The sequence below is a fragment of the Aythya fuligula genome, chromosome 3 (assembly GCF_009819795.1).
Source record: "Aythya fuligula isolate bAytFul2 chromosome 3, bAytFul2.pri, whole genome shotgun sequence".
Taxonomy (NCBI): Eukaryota; Metazoa; Chordata; class Aves; order Anseriformes; family Anatidae; genus Aythya; species Aythya fuligula.
The window spans coordinates 114827441-114854235 of record NC_045561.1 but is presented as its reverse complement, the minus strand read 5'-3'; the positions used below and the strand labels follow the sequence as shown (position 1 = coordinate 114854235).

The window sequence follows — 26795 nt, the reverse complement described above, 5'->3', positions numbered from 1 at the left end:
CTTTCTTTCTTTATTTTTTTTTCCTCTCATTTTCTGTGTTTCTCTTCCTTGTCTCCAGTTTTACTACCTGGTCCTTCGCCAGATGTGTGCCTGTTAGCAGTGTTGTTGTTCAAGAACATCTTGTCCATGCCTTTGAGAGCTTCAGTCAGGTAGTTTTGAAGGGCCGTGAGGGCGGCGCAGATAGCAGGGGCCCCAAAGCCATGAGTGATGAGGCTGAAGTGAGTCAAGCAGCTCTGAATGCCTGGTTCCAAAATAGGGGTGGGCCGGCTGTTTCCAATGGGTGTCCTGTCTTGGGCCAAGAGATCTGTAAATTCTTTACAAAGTTGCCTGCATGAAAGAGAGAAAGGTGAAAGAATGAGAGGAAAGGAGAGAAAGAGAGAGAAAAATGATGGTTATACTCATCCCACACTTGACACTGTTCTCTGAGACAACGAAGTTTGAAGAAAGGAGCAAGTTCAAGCCCAAGCTGATCCCAGTCCACAGGATGGAATATTTTTGCCACCTTCTTTTAGGATTTCCATAGAATCTGTGATTCTATGTTTCTTTTTCCCTAGTAGTGTTTTGGGGGTCATCCATGGTGAGCCAACAGTTCCCCGCATAGGATGATGCTCTACAGGAAAGAGGTTTTTGCAATTCCAGAACAACAGGAGGTCTGGAGATAGAAATCTCTCCTGAAACTACAAGGATGCCTCTGGAACACTGTGAAAACCCAACTCTGCTTGCTGCCTCCAGAAATAACCAGGCTGAATGTGCTATGGTGTTGCCAGCTGCCATCCGGACCACGGCCCAGAGCAACTCCCATCAGTGCTGTTCCTGGATAAAAGTACAGCCACGGGTTGATGAGTGGCACAGGGACAAGAAGTGGACTAAAATGAACTTCCTTCGAGACTGCTTGAGCTGGGCAGCCTTGTTGAGAAAGTTCAACCTGGCTTAGCAAAGCTAACACTTGCTATTTTATTCTAGAGTGATGCACCCCAATCAAAGCATCACAGAGTTCAAATCTGGCTCTTGATTGTTTTTCCACACCTTTAAATTTATTTTATTTTTTTAAATGATTTCCCCCCCCTTTCTTTCACAGTGCCCTAGTCCGGAAGGCCTACAAGTCAACAGGTGCCAGGGCAATGTAAGAACCCTGGGGGCGAGGGGGTTCCCAAAGGAATAGTTTCTTTGAATAGATGCCTAGGAAAAAATGAAGTATGGAATAAAAAATAAAAGAAAGGGAAAATAATAATAATTAAAAAAAAAAAAAGCATTAATCTCTCATCCTCTGAAATTCTATGAAATTCCCAGTGGGTTAAAGGTTTCAGAGGGTGGAGAAAGATAAAGGTCTACCTCTATGTGTATTATCCATTAAGAAAGTGCAAGAGAGGAATCTTTGAATTTGGAGAACAAACAGTAATGAGTCCAACATTTTACATCTTCAAAGAGCAAAGCTGGGTCTGTGAGCAATTAAAGTTCTGGGACATTAATATCTTCTGACCCTGCGGAAAAGGGCAATCAAATTCCAATCACGTCTAAAAAACATCTGGACAAATTTGAGCAAATGATTTTTCAACCCTCCATATATTTCTTTAAATTACACTGTCATTGGAGGCAAGCCACGTCCCAGAGCATGAAATAAATGAGAGCACATTTGGGGTGATTTTTTTTCTCCTTTTTTCTTTTCCTTTCTTTCTCCCAGAAACAGAAACGTGCAGAGGCACACAGCACCCACTGCCACAGACCCAAGCAAACTCTGAATCACCCAGTTACAGGCCCAGGAGGTTCAGCTGGGTGTAAACCATCCCATACAACAAAGCCACCAATAAAATCCCGAGGGAGAGAAATGGGTTGGGGGGAGAAAAGCGAGGGCAATTAGCAGTACATGGTGACTTTTTTAATTAAACTGTATGGATAAGATGGTGACTGTATGGATAATATGTTTACAGACAGACAGGTGTGCATGAGCAGCAAGAGGGACAGAGACATATGTAGAAGTAAAATAAATTTTTAGTCCTCTTGTTATAACAATTTTTGGAAATGGTGCATGGTAGCTAGGGGTCAGTCACCCACATCATCTGTAAATTCAACGCGTTTCCCACTGCAGAGGGACACACAGACAATAGGGTCTACCCTGCCCACAGGGCAATATTCCTTCCTTCCCCCCGGGGCCGCTGTCTTTTGGGGACTGGAAGCTCCATCTGCCTTTAAAACGAGCTCAGACATAGGGTTTTAGGAGATGAGGGAGGGTTTCCAGGGGAGGGCAGAAGAGGGTGGTCAACTTCACACTCACTTTGTAGCAAGCAGCATGTTTTTCCTGGAGTGGAGATCGCTGGGGTCCGTGTGCTGTCTGTTCAGGTATTCAGAAACAGCCTTGGCTGGGAACTCCGTTTCGCAGATGTACCCAAAATCCCGGGCTAAATGAACGGCCTCACCTGGATGGAATGAGAGGGGCATTAATATTCCCGGCCCCACCCTGGGCTGGGTCCGACCTGCCAAAGCATCGTGCAGCAGTTTGCTGCTGCCCACTGCTCCCCCTGGGAGAGAGCAGCTCTTTTGGTTTTAACAAATCCAACAATAACCCCTGCACCTTAGGGACAGGCTCCAGATGTCTCTTTTCCCTCCCCAAGCCCTCTTTTGGGGGAAGAAGGAAGTTTATGGGACAGATTTACAGCTGATGAGATTTGTCTTTGCTCCAATGTAGTTGTGATGGCATATGCACATGCAACTCATCTTGTGCAGAATTTTGGGAAAGTACACACACCCACACACATACACACTCACTCCCTTTTCACGTGAACTGGACCAAAAAACAAAAAAACAAAAACAAAACAAAACAAAACAAAACAAACAAAAAAAAAAAAGCAAAGGGAAGCTAGTCAAGTCCCAAAAGACAGCAAGACACAAATTTCCCCTAGAGCAGAGAAACCATTCCTGTTTCAATACACCAGAAGAAACACTGTCCAAAATTTTACAGATGTGGACTTGTTCATATTACTGTCATTTCAGTATAGGACGTGATAAACACACTTATGCACACAGAGCACTTACATCATTATCACAATTATTGCCACATCAGTAAAATGTGGGAGATAAGTGATAATTTCCATCGGAGGAAATGCAGCCTGCTATCTTAACTGACCCTTGTGCAACAGGAACTCCTCTCTGCCCAATGGAAAGACAGCAACTAATGGCAACCTTTTCTGTGAAAAATAATTATTCTAACTCTAATTGCAATTGTCACTTCCCCTGCCTGCCTGGTTTCAGATTTCTTGCCTCCAGAGGTTCATGTCATCAAACTCCTACTGATGTACTTTATGCCACAAGAAGAAGACAGTAGCTGAAGAAAGGGGGGAAAGAAGAGGGGAAATTTTTAAAATAAAATAATAACAATCATTAAAACCTCAGACTCTAGAGGGATTCCATCAGATTATAGCTCAACCCCTCTAGAATAAAGCATTAAACCCTTTAAAGCACGGCCTGAGGGAGCAGGGGGAAGATTTTCAACACGCCAAACAGATATGTCTAACAACTCCAGGACCGCGTTATTTTCAACGATCCGGATTTTCGACGATACGGATTTGCTTTTCGACTTCACCCCCGCTTTCCAAGGCTTCTCGCTAATCAGCGACCCCCGTAATGAAATCGGGAGCACCCTGCCGGAGCCCTCCTGCTCTCTGCAGTGGGATGACTACAATGCCCGAGGCTGGCTGGTGGCACAACATAGCCTTCACCTCCAGCAGGTGCTGCCCCTTCCACAGAGAGGGAGCTCTCAGGTTGTAAGGACTTCAGGGAAAGCAGAGCGAGGTCTGCCTTCCTATGCACTTGACAGTTTTTTTTTTTTTTCATGTCTCACAGCTCTGGGGATGCTCTGGTTTTGCGGAGAGTGGGATGCTGAGCCCGCATTGACGCCTATGGATAGCAACCCCGGCGTTATAGGGGCAGCTCACCGCACCCGGAATGCTGAGAGTCCCCTGTAGCGAGCGCCCCCGACTCTATATCCGAACTCTGCTCTGTGCTTTGCACACTTAGCAGAAGCCATATGAGGTACCAGGAGGAGCTCGTTGCTGTCAGCCCCCGCCTGGCTGCGAGCCTGCCTTCAGCTCTGCATGCGGTAAGGGCTTATCACTGCCATAACTCAATCAAAAGAGTTGAAAAGTTAATATCTAGCGCAAATGTTTATGCATGCTTATATGCAGAAGAGATAAGTGGATTATTTATACGCCTCTCGGTGTGTATGTATAATGTAGATACATATAATTCATAATTGCATCCATACTATTCTGGTTATGTTTTTTGGAGAAGGTCCAACTTCTCTCAGCATAAACACACACGTATCCTAAACATATTAGAAGCTCTAAAAATGGCTCTTCGCTACAGCAACAATAAATCAAAGAAAACACGCTGAACACCAAAATGACATCATTTGACTAGAAACGAGGTGAAGCTTCAGTCCCTCCCGCTTCCCTCTCTCTTGTCTTTGTTTTGCTCCAGCCACCTTAAGGAAAACTGCGCTCTGTGACTCCTCAATTGCTGATTTCTTTCCCCAGATTTCTTTCGGTAGTTTTTTTTTTTTTTTTTTTTTTTTTTTTTCCCTCTATGGGCGTCCTGTAGGGGGCATCTGCCATAAATAAACTCGGGAGGGCCAAATTAGTAAAAGGATGGAGCAGACATGGAGCTGGAGAGCACATCCTAGTAATTACTAGCAATGACGAATGGGACTGCCCTGCATAAGCATGCACACGCATTATATATATATATATACACACACAAACATAAATACACACGTACCAGATGCACACACCTTCATACTTGCCACCAAGATCAGCCAATGACCCTCAGGCCAGTAATCTCATTTTTGGGGACAGGGATCCTTAACCAGCGTTAGTGCTCCCCCCGCCCTGCATTTCACCTTTGCAAGGCTTTCCCACCTGATCCCGAAAGTTTTTTTTGGTTCGCAAAATGTCAGACACGAGCTGAGAGCAGGCAGGGGTGTGAAGGGAGCTGCGACCCTCGCTTACCTTCCACCAGGGAGGTGAGTAAAGTGACATTTGCAGCCTTACGCCTGCCGGCTGGTAAATTCAAACCGATTTTTTCTAGCCTTTCTCGCAAAGATCTCCCCCCGTTTTTCGATTTGGCTCTAGAATTACAAAGAAATTAACATCGTGATTAACCCCGCAGTGTTCCTGGAAGAAACATTTAATCTGTGCAGTCAGTGGAGCCTGGGAGAGTTTTCACTCGGTGTTAAGCACTTTGGGTGTGTTGGTTTCTGCTCCAGTTTGCTGAGATCTGCTTTATCTCTCCCAGGGGTGGGAATGGGGATGAGCCCACTTTTCTCCCCGTTTTATCCAGGGAAATGAAATAACGCCAGATAACAATAATTACTGTGTAAGGTTTTGATCTAGAGAGCAAATGGGTTCCTACTGTAAGACACTAACTCGTAGGATGGAGCGTGGAGATGGACAGAAAGATAGAGAATTAAATCCTTATTTATTTTAGGAAAGAACCAGAATAGAAAGAAGAATGAGAACAAAATAAAATAAAAAAAATAATAATTACAAAGGCTCGAAGGGATAACGTGTGTGACTGTGGATGAATAGAGTAGAAGGAAAAAAAAAGTATGAAACTTCAGGAACCATTTCGTGCATGTGTGAGTGTGTGCGGAAAGGCAGCGCTCATCTGAAGGCAGTGCGTTATACAGAGGGATTGTGCGGCCTGAAGGAAGATGTGAATATTTGTTGGAGGTTACTGATAAGGACACTAAAATGACAAGTGAGCTATAGGTGGCAAATACAGAGCTATTGTTCAAACACCTATAGATAACGTAAACCTCCGGGGATGAAATCTTGCCACCTGTGAAATCAGTAAGGGCTTTGACACTGAGATCAGGGTCCATCTCACGTGTTTATTACTTCTTACTTGCTGAAGAATTGGCAGTGACATTTACGGAAAGGAAGCCAGAAACGACAGAGAAGCCAGACTGGCTTCCCACTATTTGATATCAAAGTAAATAGGGAGAGACGGCAGAATTGCAAGGGAACAGCTTCCTATATTTCATCTGCTCTGAACCAAAAGCTTGTCTAAAATTCTGATTCAAGATAGCAACTGAAGTCAGCAGCAGCCAATGATTATGTCTTGGGCCACCTCCAGAAATCCACTGAAGCTCAATAATGATGTTTCTTTACCTTGATAATTATATTTTCTACAGTATATCTTTCAGATGTCCTCCCTGCTCCATTTGCGGCTGGACAGGAGGAGCAGGCAGGTTAGCGTCTGTAAGGAAAACTTTGCCTCTCTTGCTGGCAAGGATCGCAGCTGAACATTGATTACAGACATTCACGTGGAATGGCAGCTATTTTAGGAGCTCCTAATTCTCACGTGTATTTTAGGGCGGCTGCGTGTGGCAGGACATGTTCCGCCCCCCCCTCCGCCCCCCGTCCAGACACGGAGATGGAGCTAAAGATGTCATCACAGAATTGTTTGCAGGAAAAATACACAAAAAACTTCATTTTAAAGCACCTGAGAGTCAAAGTTGCCCAATAGCTACTACAGAAGTTGTGAAGATTTGTTCTTTCTCTAACACTAGCAACTTTTAAACGTATTCTGATTCTTTTTCTGGGTTAATTCATATACGTCTGTTACTGATAGAAGTCACCCTTTATTTTCCAGTCTGCCATATACCTCCTGTTATTTTTTCTCCACCTGCCATTGACTTGAGAGTACCTTACACCACCCCACGACCTCTTCCCTGCTCTGACTGGTCTATATCCTTAGTTCACCTTTCTCCCAGACAAATCATACTGACAATTCACAGCCCTCTTAGGAAGATAAAGGCCTTTCTCTCTCCCTGATAGTTCAGCTGGTGACTTCAGAACTCAAGTTCTTGTTACTGATAACTAAATGAACAACCCTGAAGTGATGGAGACCCATAGGTCCTCTGCCTCTTGCTTAACGAGTACCAACAATATAAACTGGAGGCCTTCAGCAAAATCCCCCAGGACATCAGTGGGTGGAATGCACAAATACTCAGCAGCATAGGCCTCGGGACCGACTCTGAGAGACTCCACTACCAGCTTTCTCTAGATGAAGCACTAAGTTAGTGACTTTCCAAACTATCTGTTAATGGCTTTTCTTGAGTCGGGTACTCACCTACCTTACAGGTTGCCTCTTAATCTCCTACTGCTTTCAGTAATGTCACGTGTGACACCGTTTAATTACCGTATCGTTATTACCATATAGAGAATGCCACACAGATTTATCTCAGAAATCAGCTTATCACTGAAATATAACAGGCTCATCCTGCAACATCTAATTTCCCCATGCCCAGTGAGGCATTTTATCTTGTGCATTTGCTGAAAGAAAAGTAAAGACAAGGAGGATATATAGAAAGCGTGTGCGTGTACAAGAGTGAAAACTTATCTTGCCTCACTTCCTTCATTTTGGGAAGCTCTGATAACATCTATATATGGCCCAAACTTTCTGTTGCCTCCATACATTCATCTCAGTGTCTGAATATAACATATTTTCTCCTCATTCTCAAAGTAACACACATATGCTGCGACAATAAAACCAATGTACATTTGCAATCAACTTTACTATTGACCAAACATCTCTGGTGCATGCAAGGATGCCCGCACACGGGCTTGTTCACAAACGCGTCCCAGCCTCTTACCTTCTAAGAACTCCTCCTAGGAGGGATGCGTTCAGACACTCGGGAGGAGAAAGGCGTCTTTGAACTTCTCCCACTGTTACTTTATATTTTGAAGTTGAACTAAGCAAAGACAAGCGGCCAGGTACAGAGCAAAACACCTCTCCGGTATTGACTGAAATTCCACCCAGGAAGCCATCTTTATTCATCATCAAAGAAGTAACAGATTTTGGAGGAACCGGAACTGGAGAAAGAAAAAGGAAGGAGGGGAGAAACCATCATGTCGTGAAGGAGTACGGGATAAGCACAGTCTTTCTGCCATGCCCAGCAGAGTAAAATGAAAGAGAATTTTTAAGCTCTAGCACCTACAACAGCCTAAATGGTGCTTCACCCCCAATATTTAAGGGTATAAAAATTAATAATAGATGGAGAGAAAGGTGGTTCAGTATAGCCTCTGTGCAGGGTTTAATCACAGGGAAATAAAATACACATGGTAAGTGTTGGGCAACTTTGAGGCCTGGCCTGGCCTGTACAATCCCCCCCCTTCCCCCTCCCCCCAGTGTTTTTCTACAACAGACAGCACCGGACACTTCGCAGGAATAAAAAATAAAATAAATATATTTTTTAAAGGAAAATGTGCTTCTTTCCTAATGCTTCGCATTACTGTTAAGCTGAGCCGGGAATAAATTCGCTACACTAAGGGAATTGCTGTCTTAAATAAGTATCGAGGCTGGAGGATACAGCAACCAGAAAACAGCTCTGTTATTGCTTTGTGTTTTTATTAAGTCTGGTTTATGAAATAAAATAAGCCTTTTCCTTCAGAAAATAAATAAATAAATAAATAAATAAACAGCAGAAAAAATATCTGGTCTAACGTGGTGTTCACCAACTTAATCATATTGTGTTGTTCTTAAAGTAGTGGGAAGTCTCCAGTCCCTAAGTAGAGATTATCTATTTACTGTAGCACATATTTAAAGAAAGTTATGAAAAAAAAAATCAAAACAAAAGGGCGAACCAAAACGAAATAAAAACCATTTTATTCTGTTCACAATCAGACAAAGTATTCCTTTTCTCTGATAAACTAAAAGGTTGTTTTAAGAGTAACCGAGGGGATTATAACGAACAAATTCCTGTAATAGCAACCAGACATACTCCGAAATAAACAAGGAGGGGAAGAGAGAGAAGAAAAAAAAAAAAAAAAAAAAAAAAAAAATTAACCAAAACCGAGAGCAATTCCCCCGTGCCACGAATTTTGTTTACAAATGAACTTAAATGGCTCTCTCATAATTGTGTGTAACTGTTATGATTTACAGCAGGTGCTCTAATCAATCAACCAATCACTTTAATTTATAGGGAGCCTCGCTGCATTTTCCCAGTTGTTTCATTTCTGCAAGTAATTGATAACAAACCGTACTTAAGGTATGTTTTATGCAGGAGTTAATAAGAGTTGACAGCTGCTACTGCTGCTTCCTCTCGGAATCACGGCAACACGCGTTTTCCTTCTCGAAAGTGTGCTCCGCACTTGTGGGTTTGCTGTTGGTGGTGTCGTGGCCGAGCGGCGGGCATGTTCCGGAGGAGCAGCCTAATTGATTACACACCCTCGCAGAGCAGATAGTGCCTCACTGTCTCCCATTTCCCACTCAATCAATTGTAAAACCAATTCGGCAAATAATAGGGGTCTATTCTGCACATATGCCAGCTATTTAGGTAGTTATAATATATGTCAGTTAAGTCATAAAAACCCTGTTTATTTGCAACATATCTGGAGAATCAACCCATTAGGGTTGAGGGGATATTTAAGTCGTCTGGAGCTGCTAAACAATAAGATCGGGTATCCTAATATATTACCAAGTGCTAACTACTGGGCAATTGCCAATTTTATAACCTCAGTGTATGGAATAGACACAACCGTGTTTCACTGTTTTTATTACAGATCATTTCCTACCGCCAGACCAGACCCCCACAATAAAAGCTCTATAACAGCTAAAAACCAAAAGGCATGTCGATTTTAGATATACGTATTGCTTCATATGCCTTGTATATAGTCTCCAGTATAAACAAATTATTTTGAGTGGCTTTACTTCAGGGAATCGGAAAGTGAAATGGATTCCTATTTCTCTATTATTTTTAGTTAGGCACATTATGCAGCTCATAAAGGCAGTTTCAAATAGTTTGAGATCGGAACAGAAACAGTTATAAAAGAGTTAGAGGCCCGCTCCTGCTTTCCTTGCTATTAATAGGATTTCTGCCATTGATTCTATAGGAAGAGACTCCTCCGGGGTATCAGATGTAGTGCTGGCAGATGTTGTGCTGTAACGTCTCTCTCCTCCCCTCATCACATATAGATATATCACTTATTTCCTACACCATGCTCTGGAGCTTCATGTTAGAGCACGACCAAGAAAAAGTAAAAAACAGATAAATTAAAGGAATGCCACACCAGAGAGATTTCCATCACCGTCTTTTTTTTTTTTTTTTTTTTTTTTTTTTCTTTTTTCTTTCTTCCCCTTCCCTTCGGACAAACACACAGGCTCAGTGGATTGAGCACACCTCTGCTGTGGCTATATTTAGTGGCCAGTTTATCAGGTCACTGTCCAGTGAACTGAGAAATTAAACAAGAGGCAGCAATTCCACGAACATCTGATCTTAGTCTAAACTCACTAAAGAGAGAAGTACCCGGGCAAGGCTTAAACAGACCTCACTCCACTCTCTGTGGCCTTTCGGAGCACTTATTACATTAGTTAACCTTTGAAATATAGATTTTCACGTGCTCGGTTTTTTTTTTTTTCCCATGCAAATTGCTTTTGGTAAGCAGTCTGGCTGCCTTCCCTGCTATGCTGAGCGCTCCTCAGCTATTGTTCCTGGCATTGCCTCCCCGAAAAGAACCACATGAACATGCCAAGCAGTTGGGAGTCTTAATAACTCTCAACCCGTTTTAGAGGCTTACCAGGCGGTGTAAGCATATCTATTGCGATTTCATAGCTTCAGAGAGATGTATTCTATCTACACTCGATATCTTCTGTAAATTACCTAATGCTGCCTAAAAAAGTGTTTGCCACGGAATGAATTATCTGTATCTATATCATATCTATATGTTTATCATGGCTATAGCTTTTCAGATATAGCCCAGGCATTACCAGAGATAATATAATGTGGAGGTTTTAGTGGGTGAACAGCTACACACGTCCGTGCGCGCAGCTGCAAGTGTCAAATCCCTGTGTGCATGCAGCCTGGTGTAAACCGAAATGGACAGTATATTTTTAGTCGATGCCAGCTTTCCCAGCTGCTTAGGAACTGCTGACATAGCATGGAAGAACACACGCCTATATATATATATATATATATATATAGTGTCTCCACCACCTCTGCTTTAAATTTATTCCCAGTGATTTAGTTCCCATTGTCCCCAGAATAAACTGTTAGATTTTCTTTCACTTCTAAACGCGTTTGGATCGTGACCACGACCACTTTCACCCAATTTCCCCTTCCCAAATCTCTCCCTTCTTTCTCTCTTCCTCGTGTCAGTTTCTCTCCCTTCCTTCCCTTCTTTCTTTCTATTTCTCCCTCCCTTTCTTCCTCTTTCTCTTCCTGTGGTTACTTCTAGCCTCTTTGTCATTTCTCCCCCTTCCATTTCTCTTCAGCTTATCAATAAACCGGGAGAGCAACAGTAGCCGCTTGATTTGTTAGTAATTATAAGCATACTGTTCCTGCAAACGGGATCTCTAGATGAGTGAGATCGCTTTAAAACGACAGCAGGAAATGGTGAGGAAATGGAGCATGGCGAAACTCAGCGTGAAGCTTTCAGTTCTTTACATGTTTACAATTTTCTGTGCATACATTAAGTCTTGAGGTTGTTTTTTTCCTTTTTTTTTTCTTCCTTTTTTTTTTTCCCATTTTTTTCTGGTGGTGGTGGCTCTCTTCCGGGTTGCTCTTCACAAACGCGTGAAAACGCGCACAAATGCACACTCACAAGTGTGTAAGCGTCATTAAAAGGGCATTCACCATCTCTAAAAATAAACAAATAAGTAGAATTTTGTCCTGAAAGCAACTGAAAAAAAAAAAAAAAAAAAAAAAAAAAGGAAGCTCTAAGCTATGGGTACCGTCTCAATATCCGTGGCAAATAACAGGATAGTCGATCCGTCAAGCAATCAATCGCGACAAATATTTCTTATTAAACTTAACGGACAAAGTTATTACTAAAGAGTTATCAGACCACCCTCAAACCTTTTTATCTACTTATTGGGTGTGAAGGAAGCTTGTCCATCATAGCATCAAGGCTTTGTTGTTATTGGTCTGGCTTTGTAGCCAAACCTAGCAAATACAGGGACAATGCCTTACCCATTGCTACTAAATACCCTATTCTTGTTGTAGACTTAATGTGCAAATACAGAAAGTGTGTGTATGCCTGTTCCCTTCCCTCCTGTTCCTCTCTTCTCCTTCTCTTCCCCTCGCCCCCCTCCTCTGTCCCTTTCCCTGAAAGCCAGGAGTACGTTTCAAAGTGAAATGTATTCCCCCGAAATTGTTTTGCATTAAATTAAAAGGGATCATAAGGCTCAATGGGTAGTCCAGAAAAAGGCACAAAGAGAGTGGCAGCGAAGCAAAATCTCTGAAGTAACGTTTGATTCCCAGATCTATCACCTGAAAAGCTGTGTCCGGAGTGGTTTCCAGTTAATCATTTATTGCTGGATACCTCAAGAAGGGGGTGGGGAGGAAGCTTATGCTCTACGACTAAGTACTTTATTTTTCGTCTCCTTTCACATGTTTCTTTAAAACAATATCAATAATAGAGCGTGTCAGCAAAGAGACAATGGAAAAGGTGTTAGGTTAAAGTGGTCTTTCGTGCTAAATCAGATGGAAGTGTTTGGACAATCTTCAGAAATAGCCGAAAGTAAATAAATACATCAGGATAATTTTAAGGTCACATAATTTTAAGGACTGTGCCCCAGAGTCACAAAAAAATAACTTTGGACTCGGGCCACGCAAGGTTTTGAAAGACGACAACTTATTTCACCATAGACTGTGCCAAGCAAATCTCAGATGGGCAGTTGACAAGGGGACCCTGTCTTTTATCCCTAACATACCGAAAACCTTCCCCTCACTGCAGCAGAAATGGAGGAAAAGGCCTCAAAACGTGTAGCCGGTAAGTTCTTACAGCTGAGTTAAATCTGGTATTAATGCTCTTGATGATTATCATCATCTTGATGATTTATCTGGCTCCCTCCCTCTTACTTCCACCACCCAAATCTTAATGGAACTAGGAGTTAACGATGATTTTTTAATGTCTTGTTGGATTTTTAGACTGTTAATGTACCGCATCCTTCTCATTATTAGTTTATTGATTGTTCATTGACCAGCCCCCTTCAAATCGTATTAACCACCCTCTGCCAGTTTAGATTAGGAGAGTTTAAAAAGCACCTTTCATTATTTCACCGCTACCACCACCACCACAGTAGAGTTCAGGCTTGGTAGCTTAATGCTCGCTCTAATGGGGCAGCTAAGAGATGAGGGGCCACGGTCCCTGCCTATTGCATTAATAGCTCAAAGGGGGCTAATACAGAAAATTAGCCTTAAACGAGCTCTGGAGATCTCCAAATGAAAGAGCCGTTTATCACGCTGGCTACCTTCACTCCACTCGTTTGCTCTCTCTACTGGGAACAACTCATTTCCTCTTAACTAAATTACTTCAGAAATGTCAAGTAAGCTGAGATAGCAAACATAACAAGAGACTGTGTATATGTAATCTATTGTGTGGGATCGATACGTGAGATAAATCAATAGCTGTGTATGAATCCCTATATAATTTCCTTAATATTTTGGCAATCCCTTTGCATAGACAGATAGATAATTCCATCTGCAGGCCTCAAAGACCATAAAGAAGTAGGCCTTTACAGTCTGGATAATTTAATTAAGCTTATACTTCAAGTCTGCATCATATTCTTTTCACTACAGTTTAATTAAAGCATTTTAGTCACCAAACCAGGTTTTTGTGAAACAGACCCCCTCCAATCCTCATCTAGTAAATATGCATCCAGAGGAGTGCTCTGCAGCACAAAAATAAAACATTATCTATGTGTCATCTGCCTGCAATAATGACCTACAGAGTTTAAATAACTTATTATTACTTCAAAGAACATCTTCACAGCTGCGAAGTGCGGGGAACAAAGCGAAATTCAGGCTGAACCCTCTCTGTGTTCCTTTTTTTCGCCCTGAATAAATGTCGTCTGCTACAAATGTTCCCTGCCACTTATTGCCCACTTCTCCTCCTCCGCACCCAGGGAACTCGCTATGCAAAGGGAAACTGAGCTCTCAATTTTCCCTTCTGCTGGAAAGTTTCTTAGAGCTCGGCATTGCCTCTGAGGCAGCAAACGCTGCTCTGGTGACTTCAAAACAGCTGCAGACGAATCTCGGTGGTTTTAGCAATCAGATTTCTAAACTGCATACGTAACGTGGATGAAATTCAGAGCATCTCACCCTTATAGCTGCAAATACACCCACGCAGGGCCACCTATATGGGACCGTGCGGCAGCTGCTCGAAACGGGGCCACTGCTCTGCCCATGCACACTCAACACATCTCCATCTATACCTAACCCATATCCTTAATAACATTCGGATTTTAAGCTATTCAGTGGCTAACTCCACCACTCAGCACGCACATTACATGCTTCTGCTGTCCTCGGACGAAGGGGAGCCCCAGCCAGAGTGGGGAAAACCCACTCCGGGCTGGGTGCTCACGCAGAAGGGGGTTTTGCGGGTACCAGGCTGCGGAACAAAAGTACGAGCGCAGCCCGGCGTTAAAAAGAAGCCTCCCGACCACAAATCAAGCACCAATTAATCAAATACGCCCAAGAGGAAACATCGTGTGTGAGGTAGCATGCGGGGCGGGGAAGAGAGAAGAGGAAAAGAAGAGGAGAGGGGAGGAGAGAGCGGGGGGGTGGGGGGTGGAAAGGGGGAAAATGCAACCAGAAGCCGTCAGGTTACAGATCCTGAGCACCAAACCTACTCATCACATACAAATGATGATTTTTTTTTTTTTTTAAGGTAAGTAATTTTCTGTCTTTCTCAGAAACACCTTCCACTTTTCAACCGGTGGTCATAAATGATGCTGCCAAATGATCTTCAGGTTCTCATCTGTCCTCCCTCAAATAACTACAACTCGATTCTGTGAAAGACAGGGACTATACATGAGGACTGAAATAAAAAACAATAAATACACGGAAGGACCTCATGCTGTCTTGAACACATTTAAATAAACACTTTCACTATTATTTTGCTTTACATTCTAGAAGATCATCTGCACTAAAATATTTGTAGCTTTTCTGCACATTTGACAAATAATAAGGTCCTGGAGATAAGTGCTGTTGATAGCAAGCATAAGGGACAGCATTTCTAAGCCTCATCTCTGGTACTTAAAATTGAATCTAGAAATAGAAACTCCTTAGATAATTAAAGATAGCTTTCCCTACATTTGCAGTATGTGATCTGTTTAATGTCTATCAGCATAACACAACACTAATCGCCAAGCATCTTCGAGTGACTGTCAGAGAAATGTAAAAAAATTAAGCAGCTGCAATACGCCCAAAATGAGTTATTGTAATTACATTTAATTAGTTTAATTAGTTAATTATTTTGCTTACAGCTGTACAAGAGACTGCAAACATTTGTTAATATCACATTCCCTTTAACAGTATGGGGTGATTCTGCAGTTACACTAAATCATGTGTGCATATGTAGAAAGATTTAAAAAATAGGCAGGGGGAAGGGGGGGGGGGCTTTTGGAGGAAGGGGGAAAGGAAGTCAGGGCTGCCTTTCCACGGGCATTTCTTTCTCTCTCCTTCACGTATGATTCGCCTGGGAGGTGCATTTAAACCCAAAAGGGATTCAACACCCCTCCCCTTCCCCCCGTTAAATTCAAGCGATCCCCAACGAGGACTTTTGGGGGGGTGGGGTGGGTTGGGGTGGGGGGTGTACAAACTGCGTTGGAGCACGGGGTGCCCCATTTGAGAGAGTTAATGTAATTAATCCGATTGGAGGGAAAAATCAACTTTCCTTTCACACGTCTCTCCTTTTCCCTTCACTCTATCTACAGATCTAAACAGCTATTCATCTTGCTGCCATGTATGCCTGCTTCCCAGATAAATTAATTGCCCCAAAGTAAAAATATATCATGGAGATATTGCTACACAGTAAAAGTTTGTCTAGCTTGTTGGAATAATCCATACCTTTTTTAATGACAGACTGGTCCAATAAGTTCATACCGCTGTTATTGGCATCTTCAACTGACTGTGGATATAAAAACATCACTATTCAAATTGACTGGATATTAAAGAATCGCGTACATAAATCATGTCATTCCAAACTGGAGTTTCTGTTATTTCCATTTATATTAATTCACTAGGGGAGGAGGGATTTTTATTATTATTATTGTTATTATTATTCCCCCAAATCGACAAGGAAATGAAATTCTTACAAATTATATAGTCTTCTAATAAAAAAGAGGTGTGAAGCATATGGGGTGCAATACTGGTTTTGTTATCTTATAAAACATGGATATCACATTGACTTCTTTGCATTCGATAAAGCTTTATATTTCTTCCTTTGAAAATCTGGCAATTTGGTAGCATCTGCAAGATCTATCGCATGACATAAATGAACACGATTAAGAACAACTTAAATTCTCCCTCCCCTGTCCTCCCCTCCCCCCCCTCCGTTTATTTTTTTTGTTCTGTTTTTGTTTGTTTGTTTACCCTGCTACATCTTAATAATTCAAGGGCCATTTACTTTTTATATATAATAGTTTACATTATGGACTTTTAATTAAAGCCTGAGCAATTCGGAGAGCAGCGCAACGCCCACGTCGTATAGGGTGCAAGCAGAAAGAGATTTACAGCTCCCGGGGTTGCTTACATGTCCTAAATTTGTGGGGCGGGAGGAGGGAGCGGAACTATACATTATCAAAAGTATAAACTATTACATTGATTGTCTAGAAATAGTGTCCCGCTCTCCCTTTCAAACACTTTTCTATTATTACTATTTTCAGTTCCTTTCGAAGCACACCTGTTATTATGGTATTAACTTCTCTAACAGAGAAGAGAACAAAGACGGGCAAAAGAGGACATAGCAAATGTTGGGTTTCATTTCTCAGCGCGAAGGTGCGATATACGAAAACAAACAAACACAAATTACCGCTCAATCTGCGGTCAGTACAGTAAAATTATCTCTCAAAAAGCAGTGTCGTAAGAACAATTAATTGCAGAATTGCTCCAGGTTCCGTTTTAGGATAAATTCTGGGTTCCAGGTGAACGAAGGACTTGTGTGTTTCTTGGTTTTATTAATATATATATATATATACATTCTATTTGTTATTTGGCTTTTTTTTTTTTTTCTTTCAGGTTATTTCATATTTGGGAGTTCTCACTTTTTTCCCTGATAAGGAAAACCTCTTTACAGCAAAACAATGATTTTATTCTCTATTATTTTAACTTTATCTTTGCTACTCCGAGAGGCTGAGCTTATCCGGATCCAACGTTTATCTCTGACTCTTTCTCTGCTCGGCAGACATTCAAGATGGAATATGATTTAGGAGAAAATTACATCTCCCCAAAAAGTGACGGAGATCTTTCCTCTCTTTTTTCCTTACATATACAACCAAATGCGCACACACACAGCGGTTCCTTATGCTGTGTGCTTGTGCATGTCTGTGTGTCTCTCTCATAATCAATAGGCTACATACCTAAAGGGCACAAAATAAAATTACAAAATCTTCACTCCTTTCCCTGAGCAGCTACCAAAGAGGGATGATGAGCAAATCCTGCAGCCTGCTGGAGTCCATCGTGTTGCAACTCGATGGCACAGAACTGAAGGTAAATATGAAGCGCCATCTTTCCTTTTCATTTTTTTTCCCCTTATCTCACCTTATCTCTGGAGTATATGGTTGTGCACACGCTTTATGTGTGTGCGTGCACTCCGCTCACTCCATCAGCAACGTGGGTTAGTTGTTGTAGTTAATGAGAAGACTCCTGTCTGATTTTCTATCTAATTACGCCCTCCTGCTGGGTTTTTGTACAGGATATTCGCTCAGCATGCTGGCAGTTAATAGTCACAGAGAGGATCGTAAAGATTTAATTAGGACTGCATGCGGAAACGTGGAAAAACAACTCAGACTTTTAATTACTAGACTTCTTTAGTTAAAAGTGATACCAGGGGTTACTTTATAAGAGACTCGGGTGTTTTGGTGCAACTTAACTTTCCGTGTCTCCTGCTAGCACACAGGCGCGGGGCCGGCCTTGAGCGGGCGGAGGAGTGGAGGTGTGTGTGCAGGGAGGGGAAAGGTGATGAGTTTCCAACTCACAAAATCTAGAGAGGAAGATTGCCCTCCCTCCGCTCCGCCAATAATCTGATAGCACCGAGCTTCCTATATACCATAAATATATGTGCATATATGTATACACCTTATTCAACACCTAGGGAAATAACTGAGAGAAGAACCTGGGCAGTGATTTTTTTTTTCTTTTAAAGACTTTGTGTTTTTCCCTGCATATATTTTTGTCGTATCTCTTTCCAGTAGAACCCTACTTTTGTCTAGATTGTGGGGAAAAAAAAATAAATCTGGGTTTACAATGATGTTTTTCAGTGTCCCTATTAGATAATGCAAATTTATTTTCAATTATTAGGTCCTGGCTTCCCTGTTCCCTGTGTGACGGCTGTAAATCGCAGATTGAAAATTCCTTTCCAAAGGGGCAGCAATAGCAATACAATACGTCCTGTTTACAATAACAGAGCGCTATCGTGTTACAGTCACTTAATTCTACCCCTGGACAATGGCTTACACATGGCCTGGATTTGGTGTTTATATAATAACCACTGTTTCTTGCTGTCACGCACTCTCTCTCTCTTTCTCTCTTGACAGCCCAACCCATTCTCGAGGCATCTATTTAAGCGGAGATGAATATGCTAAAGCAAAGATACCCTTCTTTATTTAACTGTCTGCCTAGATACCGGTTCAACTTTTTGAACCACTTAGAAAAAAAAAAAAAAAAAAGGAGTCGTGACCCTTCCTGAAAATTCTATTTAGTGTTTGTAGATGGTAAATATATGTTGCTGAAATGGGACTTCTCACGGTCTGAGCCGAATCCTTACAACTCAGGTAAATCCATCCTAAAATTCACGGTGGAAAATTGCCCAACTTCATCTGTCACTAATGGAGGGACAAGAATAGAAAATGCTGAACGAGAGGAGAGAGGACTGGGCTGTTTTCCCTCCTGCCTCTGCTAACTTGCAGTTGGACACTTCTCCATTCACGTGTTTCTCCTTGGGACACCCTCTCTCTCCTCTCCTCCTCCCTCAGTCTGCGACCAAACTTTTGCAAATAAGGGGCCTGTTTGCTTCCCCGTGGCCTCAGAACCACAGACAAGAAACACAGACCTGCTGGTCCACAGCTTCCTCTGCCCATCCCCATCCCTAACCTTATTCCCACACCGCTGGAACAGGTCGCGGGTGGCCGCGCTGCGGCAGCGCCCGGCACAGCGCTGCGCTCCGAGCCGCCGGGGGGAGGCACGGGGGGGCTGCTGCAAAAGGGGAGAACTGCTTTATATGAGCTGATCAGAGGTTTAGGGGCTTTCTTTCTCTCCTTCTCTCCTTCTCTCCTTCTCTCCTTTTATCCTTCTCTCTTTTTCTCTCTCTTTCCTATTTCTTTTTCCTATGTCTTTATCTCTCTCTCTTCATCATTGCCTTCTTCTTCTTCCTTTTCTCCTCTTCTTCCTTCATTTCTTTTTTTCTCTCCTTCCTCTCTCCTTCGTTTTCTTCCCTCCCTTACTCTCTCCCTTCTCTTTTCCCTTCTTTCTCCCTTTTTCCCTCCCCCTCCTTCTCCCTTTCCCTCTCCCTTCCCTCCCTCTCCTCTCTCTCTCACAAGAGCACTAGAGCCAACAATTACCGGCTTTTCTTTGTGGAGGGTGTAAATATCAAAGCACAAATGCTAGCTAACGTCTATTGCAGAAAGATAGAACCACAGAGAGCCCCTTTCTGCATTCACAGAGGTAAAACTCGCCTTGAACTGCAAGGGATTTTGAACCAGGAATGCGGGATGAGAGCTGCGCCCACCGCCCGTGGGGCTCGGGGTCTGCCCCCAGGTCTGCCCGACCAGCTTGGGAACCCGCAGGAAAAAGGGACCAAAGGGGCAAGGAGCTCAGAGGCAGCAGGAAATCCAGGAAGAAAACCTCCCTGTACCTACAGCACTCTTCCCTGTCCTGATCCCTAGCAAATCTCCGTGATTTCCCCGTGAAGCTCAAGACAATTCTTGAGCCGATGTAATACAGCCCCCCTGCTCCTCTGCCACGGATTCCCATGATGTTCAGAAGGATCCTTTTCCACAACTATTTTTTGTTTCCTTCTCAGCCTTCTCCTTCCATAACTTTGAAGTCTATGTCTCATCCAGTCACCTGTATCTGTGTTTATTCCAAGTTTGAATATATATATATACTCATTATATGTATCATATAGAAATTTAGGAGGGAAAAAAAAAAAAAAAAAAAAAAGGAATGGAGAAGAAATCCCAAATTCCGACTTCTAAAGCTGGATACAGGACCTGGTCCCCGGAGGCTCCAGCCTCCATCTCGGGGCCCCCACCGGTTGGCCATGCCCTGCTCCAGCAAGGTGCAAACCGCCCCAGCACCGAAGCTGTTAAGGGCCTTTCTGTTTTTAGGAAATAACACGTGATGATGAGTTTCGCGTGGGATGGGGGAAGGCTGGGAAACATTGTGCTTTGAGCCCGGTGAAACTCCTTTGTTTTCCATAGCAGCGAATAAAACAATTTAAAATTAGTGCTACCCTAACAGCTGTCCTTAAAAGGGGGAGCAGGATTCTTCCTGATGGCCAGTTGCTGCTTTTGGTTTGGGTTTTGTTTATATTTTCCCTCCCTCACGGATGAAAAAAAAAAAAAAAAAAAGTAATTTGACAATTTCATCAAAATCCCTGGAGTTCAGGAAGTTAGTTTAGGGGGTGGAGGGGTAGAGCTGAGATTGCATGTGAAGTAACTGGGATTTGAAAAACCAGGCTTAAACTCTGCCAGCTTTTGAAACACGTGGAATATTTAGAGCAGCATGTCTGCCTTTCCCACTCACTCTGCTGGTTTTCCATGTAGAGGAGAGTTTGCAAAGCAGAGCCTGTGCGTGACAGCGATGGAAAAAAATAAATAAATAAATAAAAAGAGGGGAAACATTACAATTATAATTCCAGTGTTTCCAAAGGATAGTAACCCACACAGAAACTGCTGCAAACCCTCGCTGATCGTTTCTAGCCTGGGCAGGGCTCCAGGCTAGAAGGCGTCTGCATTGCCCAGGAGAAAGAAGCGCGGTGCCTTACCTGGACCTCCTCCATCCCTGGGTGTCCGATGCCATGCAGAGAAAGGCTGTCCCCCATGCCGGAGTCAAGGCCATGGTGAGCTGAATGCAGAAGGACATCTGGCCTCCGTACTGAGTGGTAGTCCCGCCTGGGGTCCAGTCCCGAGAGCTGGGGCAGGGCGGCCCGAGGCTGTGGCAGCAGTGACCCGGTTTCTGATCCCACCTCTTGCCTCTGCCTCTGTCCCCAGGGGTGCTGCTGGGGTTGATGCAAGGGGTTTAGGGAGTAGGGGTCATTGACATGGGAGTAAGGGTCCTGGCTTTGGTGGTAAGGAAGAGGCTGGTAGGGGGGTGGGAAATAAGGCGGCTGGAAATCCGAGGACGGGGTGTGAGACAGCGGAGGAGCGCTGGAGTAGGGTCCCTGGGAGACGGATCCCAGCTGGGACAGCCTGGAACTGTGGCTGGGCACTCCATCATGCCGGTCCTACAAGCGGAATTGAAGAAAAACAACAACAACAAAAAAAAAAAGAGGACTTTTTTTTTTTTCCCTAGTATAAATAAAATGAATACAAACCCAGCAGCAAGTCACCCACCCCAAAATAAAAATAAAAAAAAAAAGAAAAAGAAAAAAGAACAATTGTGAACCAGCTTTCAGTCGTGTCCCCCTCCCCCGCCACAGATGAGAAATGTCCCAGCACTTCGTCCCCAGTCCGTGCCTATTCCCAATACTATTCCCAATAACTATCGGGAAGGGCGAAGTGGGGGGGGGGGGGGGGGGGGGGGAGAGAGCTGAAATGCTAAATGTCATAATTAAAAATGTAGGACTGGGATTCCATATACGTATATGATGTGTGACTTGAGTCTAGTAACATGATTCTCATTCCATCAGCCCACAAAATAAAACCAGAGATTTAAAAATAAAAATAAAAATATCCCCCCAAAAGCATCCCTCCAAACAACCCACCCCTTGTCCTGCCTAAAGTTCACAAACTTCTGTTTATTCCCTGTGCTGCAACTCAAAGTCACCAACCCATCTTCACGTGGAAAAGACCAAAAGGAAAGTTGTACTTCTCGGAGGAGTCCGAGTAAAGCAGTCGTCCGATAAAGGACTTAAAATAATAATAATAATAATAGTAATAATAAAATATGTCGGGGGCTCTTTGTATGAAGAGTCCACCCCCCAAAAAAAATAATAAAAAAAAAACATCAAACCAAATAAAAATGAAACATCGGTATTGAACAAATCCAGCCGCTATGATTTCTGCAGCAACTTGCAGTGTCTTTTGTCTCTTTTCGATATTATATTCCGGAGAAAGGGGTGGGGGTGGAGGGTAATTGTAATGAAAAGTCTTTGGGGTATGGGGGGGTTTGGGGGGGGGGGGGAAGTGTGTGGAGGCTTCAGAGAAAAGGTGGGAGAGGAGTTTTGTCCAACTCCATCGTGCTGAAGCTGCGAGGCTAAAGTAAACAAGAAAAATATCTATTCCGCAAAGTGTAGCTCAAACCCCCACAAGCAATGGCACACATGGTTAAAAAAAAAAAAAAAAAAAAAGTTTTTTTTTTCTTCCCTACTCTCCCCCCCAAACTCCCCTAGCTCAAATCGAGAACACACAATGCAAAAAGGGAGAAGCAGCTGCAAGCCTCCTCCAATTATTGTGCTAAATTACCAAGCCAAAGGCGTTTAAAAAGAGAGAGAGAGGGAGAGAGAGAGACAACAGATCGAGAGAGAGAGAGAACATGCAATTCTAGTACAACATGGATCCAAACTCACCATGGCGGAATAGGTGTGGACTAACATCTGGAAATAAAAAAAGTCTTGTAATAGCTAAAAATAAAATAGTGGTGATAATACTAATAATTGGAGGGAAAAATATCAAGGAGATCTGCAAAGGGACGTGTTGGACACAGGAGAACAGCTTGAGATATTTCGAAGTCTATCCATCAAAAAAAAAAAAAAAAAAAAAAAAAAAAAAAAAAAAAAAAGACCAATGCCCCCAAAACCGAGCCTGGAAACCTCTATCTACATATATGATTTACCCCTCCCTCTCTCTTTTTTTTTTTTTTTCCTTTTTTTTTTCTTTTTTTTTTTTTTTTTTTCCCTTTGAGCTCCCAAATACAATCCTCTTCAACCCAAGGCTAGGCTCAGACTGCTCCGCTACCCCTTCCTCCCTTTCCTTCTCTACACCGCCTCATAATAATTGATATTCATGACTATTAATATTACACGACTACTTTAAAGGGAGAATGCAGGACCAAATGGAGCGTGAAGCTGGCAGCCAGCTCGAGAGCTCCCCTACTATTGTAAATGACGTTCATTCAGTGGAGAATTACTAGATGTAATCAGACGAGGGGGGCTGGCAGAGGCAGAGTTTGGGGAGAGGGAGAGGGGGGAAAAAGTTTAGCAAGGAAGAGGCATAACTTCAATTAACTCGAGCGGAGGAAGACGCGGAAAGTAGAGTCTGCTGAGCTGGAGTAAGGAAGTGAGATGAAGCAATGCTAGAGGCGAAGAAGAAGAAAAAACATATTTCCTTTTTTTTTTTTTTTTTTTTCTTTTACATTTAATTATACATTCCTAATACGATGAATTGATTGCCTTTGGTGCTTTTGTTCTTGTACTTTTTTTTTTTTTTTTTTTTTTGAGGGAAAAAGAGACATTTTTAATTCTTTCTTTTTTTAAGAAAAAGAAGAAGAAATGTGCAGTGACTATAATATGCTTATTTAGAGCGGAGATTAAGCCATTCTGGTGCATGTTACCAGATCGTATTTGTTCTCAATAGCCAAATAAATGCTAAATCTGGGTTAAATTGGGTTCCATTTAATTCTGAATCCTGTTCTTCCCACCCGATATGAACATATATATATGTACATATATACCCCGATTTTCACCCAAATGTAAAATGTATGCAGTGAATTTTAAAGGATAGTAAATTTATAGTTTCGAGGCAAAGCCAGAGGCGATATAAAACCTTTTTGATGTTGCAGGAACCCGTTCAACTGGACTGTCTGCCATTTCTGTTAAAGTTCAACTTACGTTCCTTCCTAAATAGACTCACACTTCCCAGAGCAGCACCCCCCCCAGCCCCCCCGCACACACACGCACATACACACAGAGACACACACGCACACACTTTTGTTTTAAGAACAGATCCAGTTTAAGTGTCTAAGATGCCCCTGCCATCGTGCTGTTAATTATAATTCGTAAAGGAAAAGTTTTTTTTTTTTTTTTTTTTTAAAAAAAAAAAAAAAAGAGAAGCCTAGAAGGCTTCAGCTCCTTTCCGAACAAGCAAAAGCATTTTTTTTTTTTTTTTTTTTTTTTTCCAAGGCTGCATGTTACAGAAAGACCCGGAGCGCTCCCTCAAGTTGGGGTGCATCCCTCCTGCAGCCCTAGTCCATCCAAGTGCTCCCCAACTTCGCCTCTCTCCCACGGCAATGCAGAAACGCGTGGCTGCAAAACGCCCGGCGGCCGGAGCAGGCTTAAAAATCCCTTCCAAAAACAGCGAGGGGGGGAAAATCCCCGACATTCCCCGACCTCACAGGACAGGGAGATGTTTTGTCGCCTGCTGCTGCGGGCACAGACAATGGTCGGGCTGTGCCTGGGGACGGGGAGAGAGAAGCAGAGAGGGCTCTGCGGGCTGGTGATCGCCGGGGGGATGCTTACAGACGCCGGGCTGTGCCTCCGTAGCTCAGGCTGGGTTTTGCCAGTTGATAATTAGCCTGACGGGAGCTTTTGAGAGCGGAGACATTTTTCCCGAGCGGACTGCGGCTCCCCTCCCGGCTCCCCTCCATTCCATCCTTTAGCCGGCTGCGAACCCCCCCCCCCCTCTGCCTCTTTCATTTTTTTTTTTTCTCTCTTTCTTTCTCTCTCTCTTTTTTTTTTTTTTTTTTTTCCTCTCTTTTTGGGATGTGTGTGTGCTGTTGTTGCTCGGGACTTTTCCGCTGTAAGTGCGGTCCCGACGGCGCTTCCCGGGGGCAGCCGGCGGGTGAGCCCCGAGGCGCCCCAGCTCCGGATTTGGCCCTTTTAAAAATCCCCCCGCCACAGTCACAGCCGCGAGAATCCCCTTCCCTCAACTGCCCTCAATAATAGTAACAATAATAAACATTCAAAAATAATGCACAAAGCGGCAAAGCAGGCGCCTTTCCTTCCACATCTTTTCCTTTTCGGAGCAAAGCCATCACACTGCTAAACTTACACCAAATGCATTCCCGGAGTCGTTTGGGGAAAGATCCCGGTCAGGAAACGGTGCAAAATTGAGAAACGTTTTCGCAGTGTTTGTGTTGTGATTCCTCCCCCACCTCCCACCCCAAGTCTGCTTTTTGACCTCGAAAATACCGAGGAGGTCCGAAAAAGCAGACAACTTTTCATGCCTGCGGACGATACGGAGCTGACTGCGAGCGCACCGGTTCGGGTACGTGCACACACGTCCGTGCAAGAATGTGTGTGCCGCTTCACTAGTGCGGCTGTATGTATGCATGTACACCTTAGCTGTTGGTGCACATGTAGAAAAGGTCGTAAAAATGTATCCGAGTGTAAAAACAAGGAAAGGAAAAAAAAAAAAAACAAATTCACCGGGATCGGAAAAAAATAAAGAAAAGAAAGAAACGCTTCCCGTCCCCGAATACCAGATTGTGTTTCTCTTCTAATTTCATTTTTTTTTTCTCGACATTTGTCCGTATTTAATCGAATTATATTTAATTCGAGGTCTAAACAATCAACTCTTGCCTTTAAGTTGCCTCATTCCAACCCCCAGATCATTTCTTTGATGTTTTAAATCGCATCAAACAGCTTTTCCACGAAAGAAAAAAAAAGTTTAGGACTTGGCATGCTGAATACAAATATGCAAATAAATAAGCATTTAAGCATTTACTCTTGGTTTCCTGTCTCTATACTTGTGTGTGTTGGTGTGCGCGTCTCTGTATCTGCGTATATGTAGAAGTAGAGCTATATATGTATTGTATAGTGTGCCTATATACAGCTAGATGTATATTTAAATATACATATACTCTCTTACTCATATGCATATTATATACTCACCTCATAGATATCTTCATACTTGACATTTTCAACCAGTTTCCAGAGCATGATGGCAGGCTGTTCTCTAGGAGGTGAGTGCATTCATGTGAAGAGCAGATGTCTGGATTCTCAGTACTTCTCTGTCTGTAATGATCCATCTATAATTGGAAATGGGGGACAGACACCAAATCCGACGTTCCTCTTCCATCGCAACTTATATCTGTTGTCTGAAACAATAGGCTGCAGAAGTAAACCTCAATCGGAGAGTAAAAAACATTATCTGTTACATAGTTATATATATCTACAGACATATATGTGACTATATATCTACATATACACAGATATATAGACTTATACATATGTGCAGACGTATTAAGATATACACATGTATGCAGTTTCACATACACTGCCATACATATACAGGCACATGTACACACATATATCTCCAAACATATAACTTTCCCACGTATAGACATATATAAAATGACAAATTTATATATGTAAATTATATATATTCCTGTGTATGTATAGATATACCCAGACACATTTATACTACACATTACATACTCACGTATACATACAAACATGAACAATTTATATAGGACTGTACCTAAAAGCATATGTGTATATATTTATACATCTGTACTTATATACATGAATATACAGTGATCAAATGGACATATTATATGGTGCATATATCTGTTATTTTTATAGATGGGTGGATGGATGGATAGATAGATAAATAGATAGATAGAAGAAATTAATGAACATTTTTTGCAATCCTATTTATATTAAAATAAAGAATAGGTGGTCTCTGCACTAGGCGAT

At 42.6% G+C, this 26795-nt stretch overlaps 1 protein-coding gene across 2 annotated transcripts; it reads right to left on the bottom strand.

Moving 5' to 3' along the window:
• Positions 1–26182, bottom strand: TFAP2B (transcription factor AP-2 beta). Of its 2 annotated transcripts, XM_032185671.1 has the most exons (8): positions 25989–26182; positions 22728–22754; positions 20985–21443; positions 15848–15908; positions 7652–7871; positions 5001–5119; positions 2273–2414; positions 1–327 (listed from the first exon to the last, which is right to left on the bottom strand). In XM_032185671.1, exons 1-8 carry the CDS (start codon positions 26067–26069, stop codon positions 27–29), a joined length of 1410 nt encoding a protein of 469 aa, XP_032041562.1. In that variant the 5' UTR covers positions 26070–26182; the 3' UTR covers positions 1–26. The 2 variants fall into 2 exon arrangements, with proteins under 2 accessions (XP_032041562.1, XP_032041561.1); XM_032185670.1 differs by lacking the exon at positions 22728–22754.
• Positions 26183–26795: the final 613 nt, after the last annotated feature.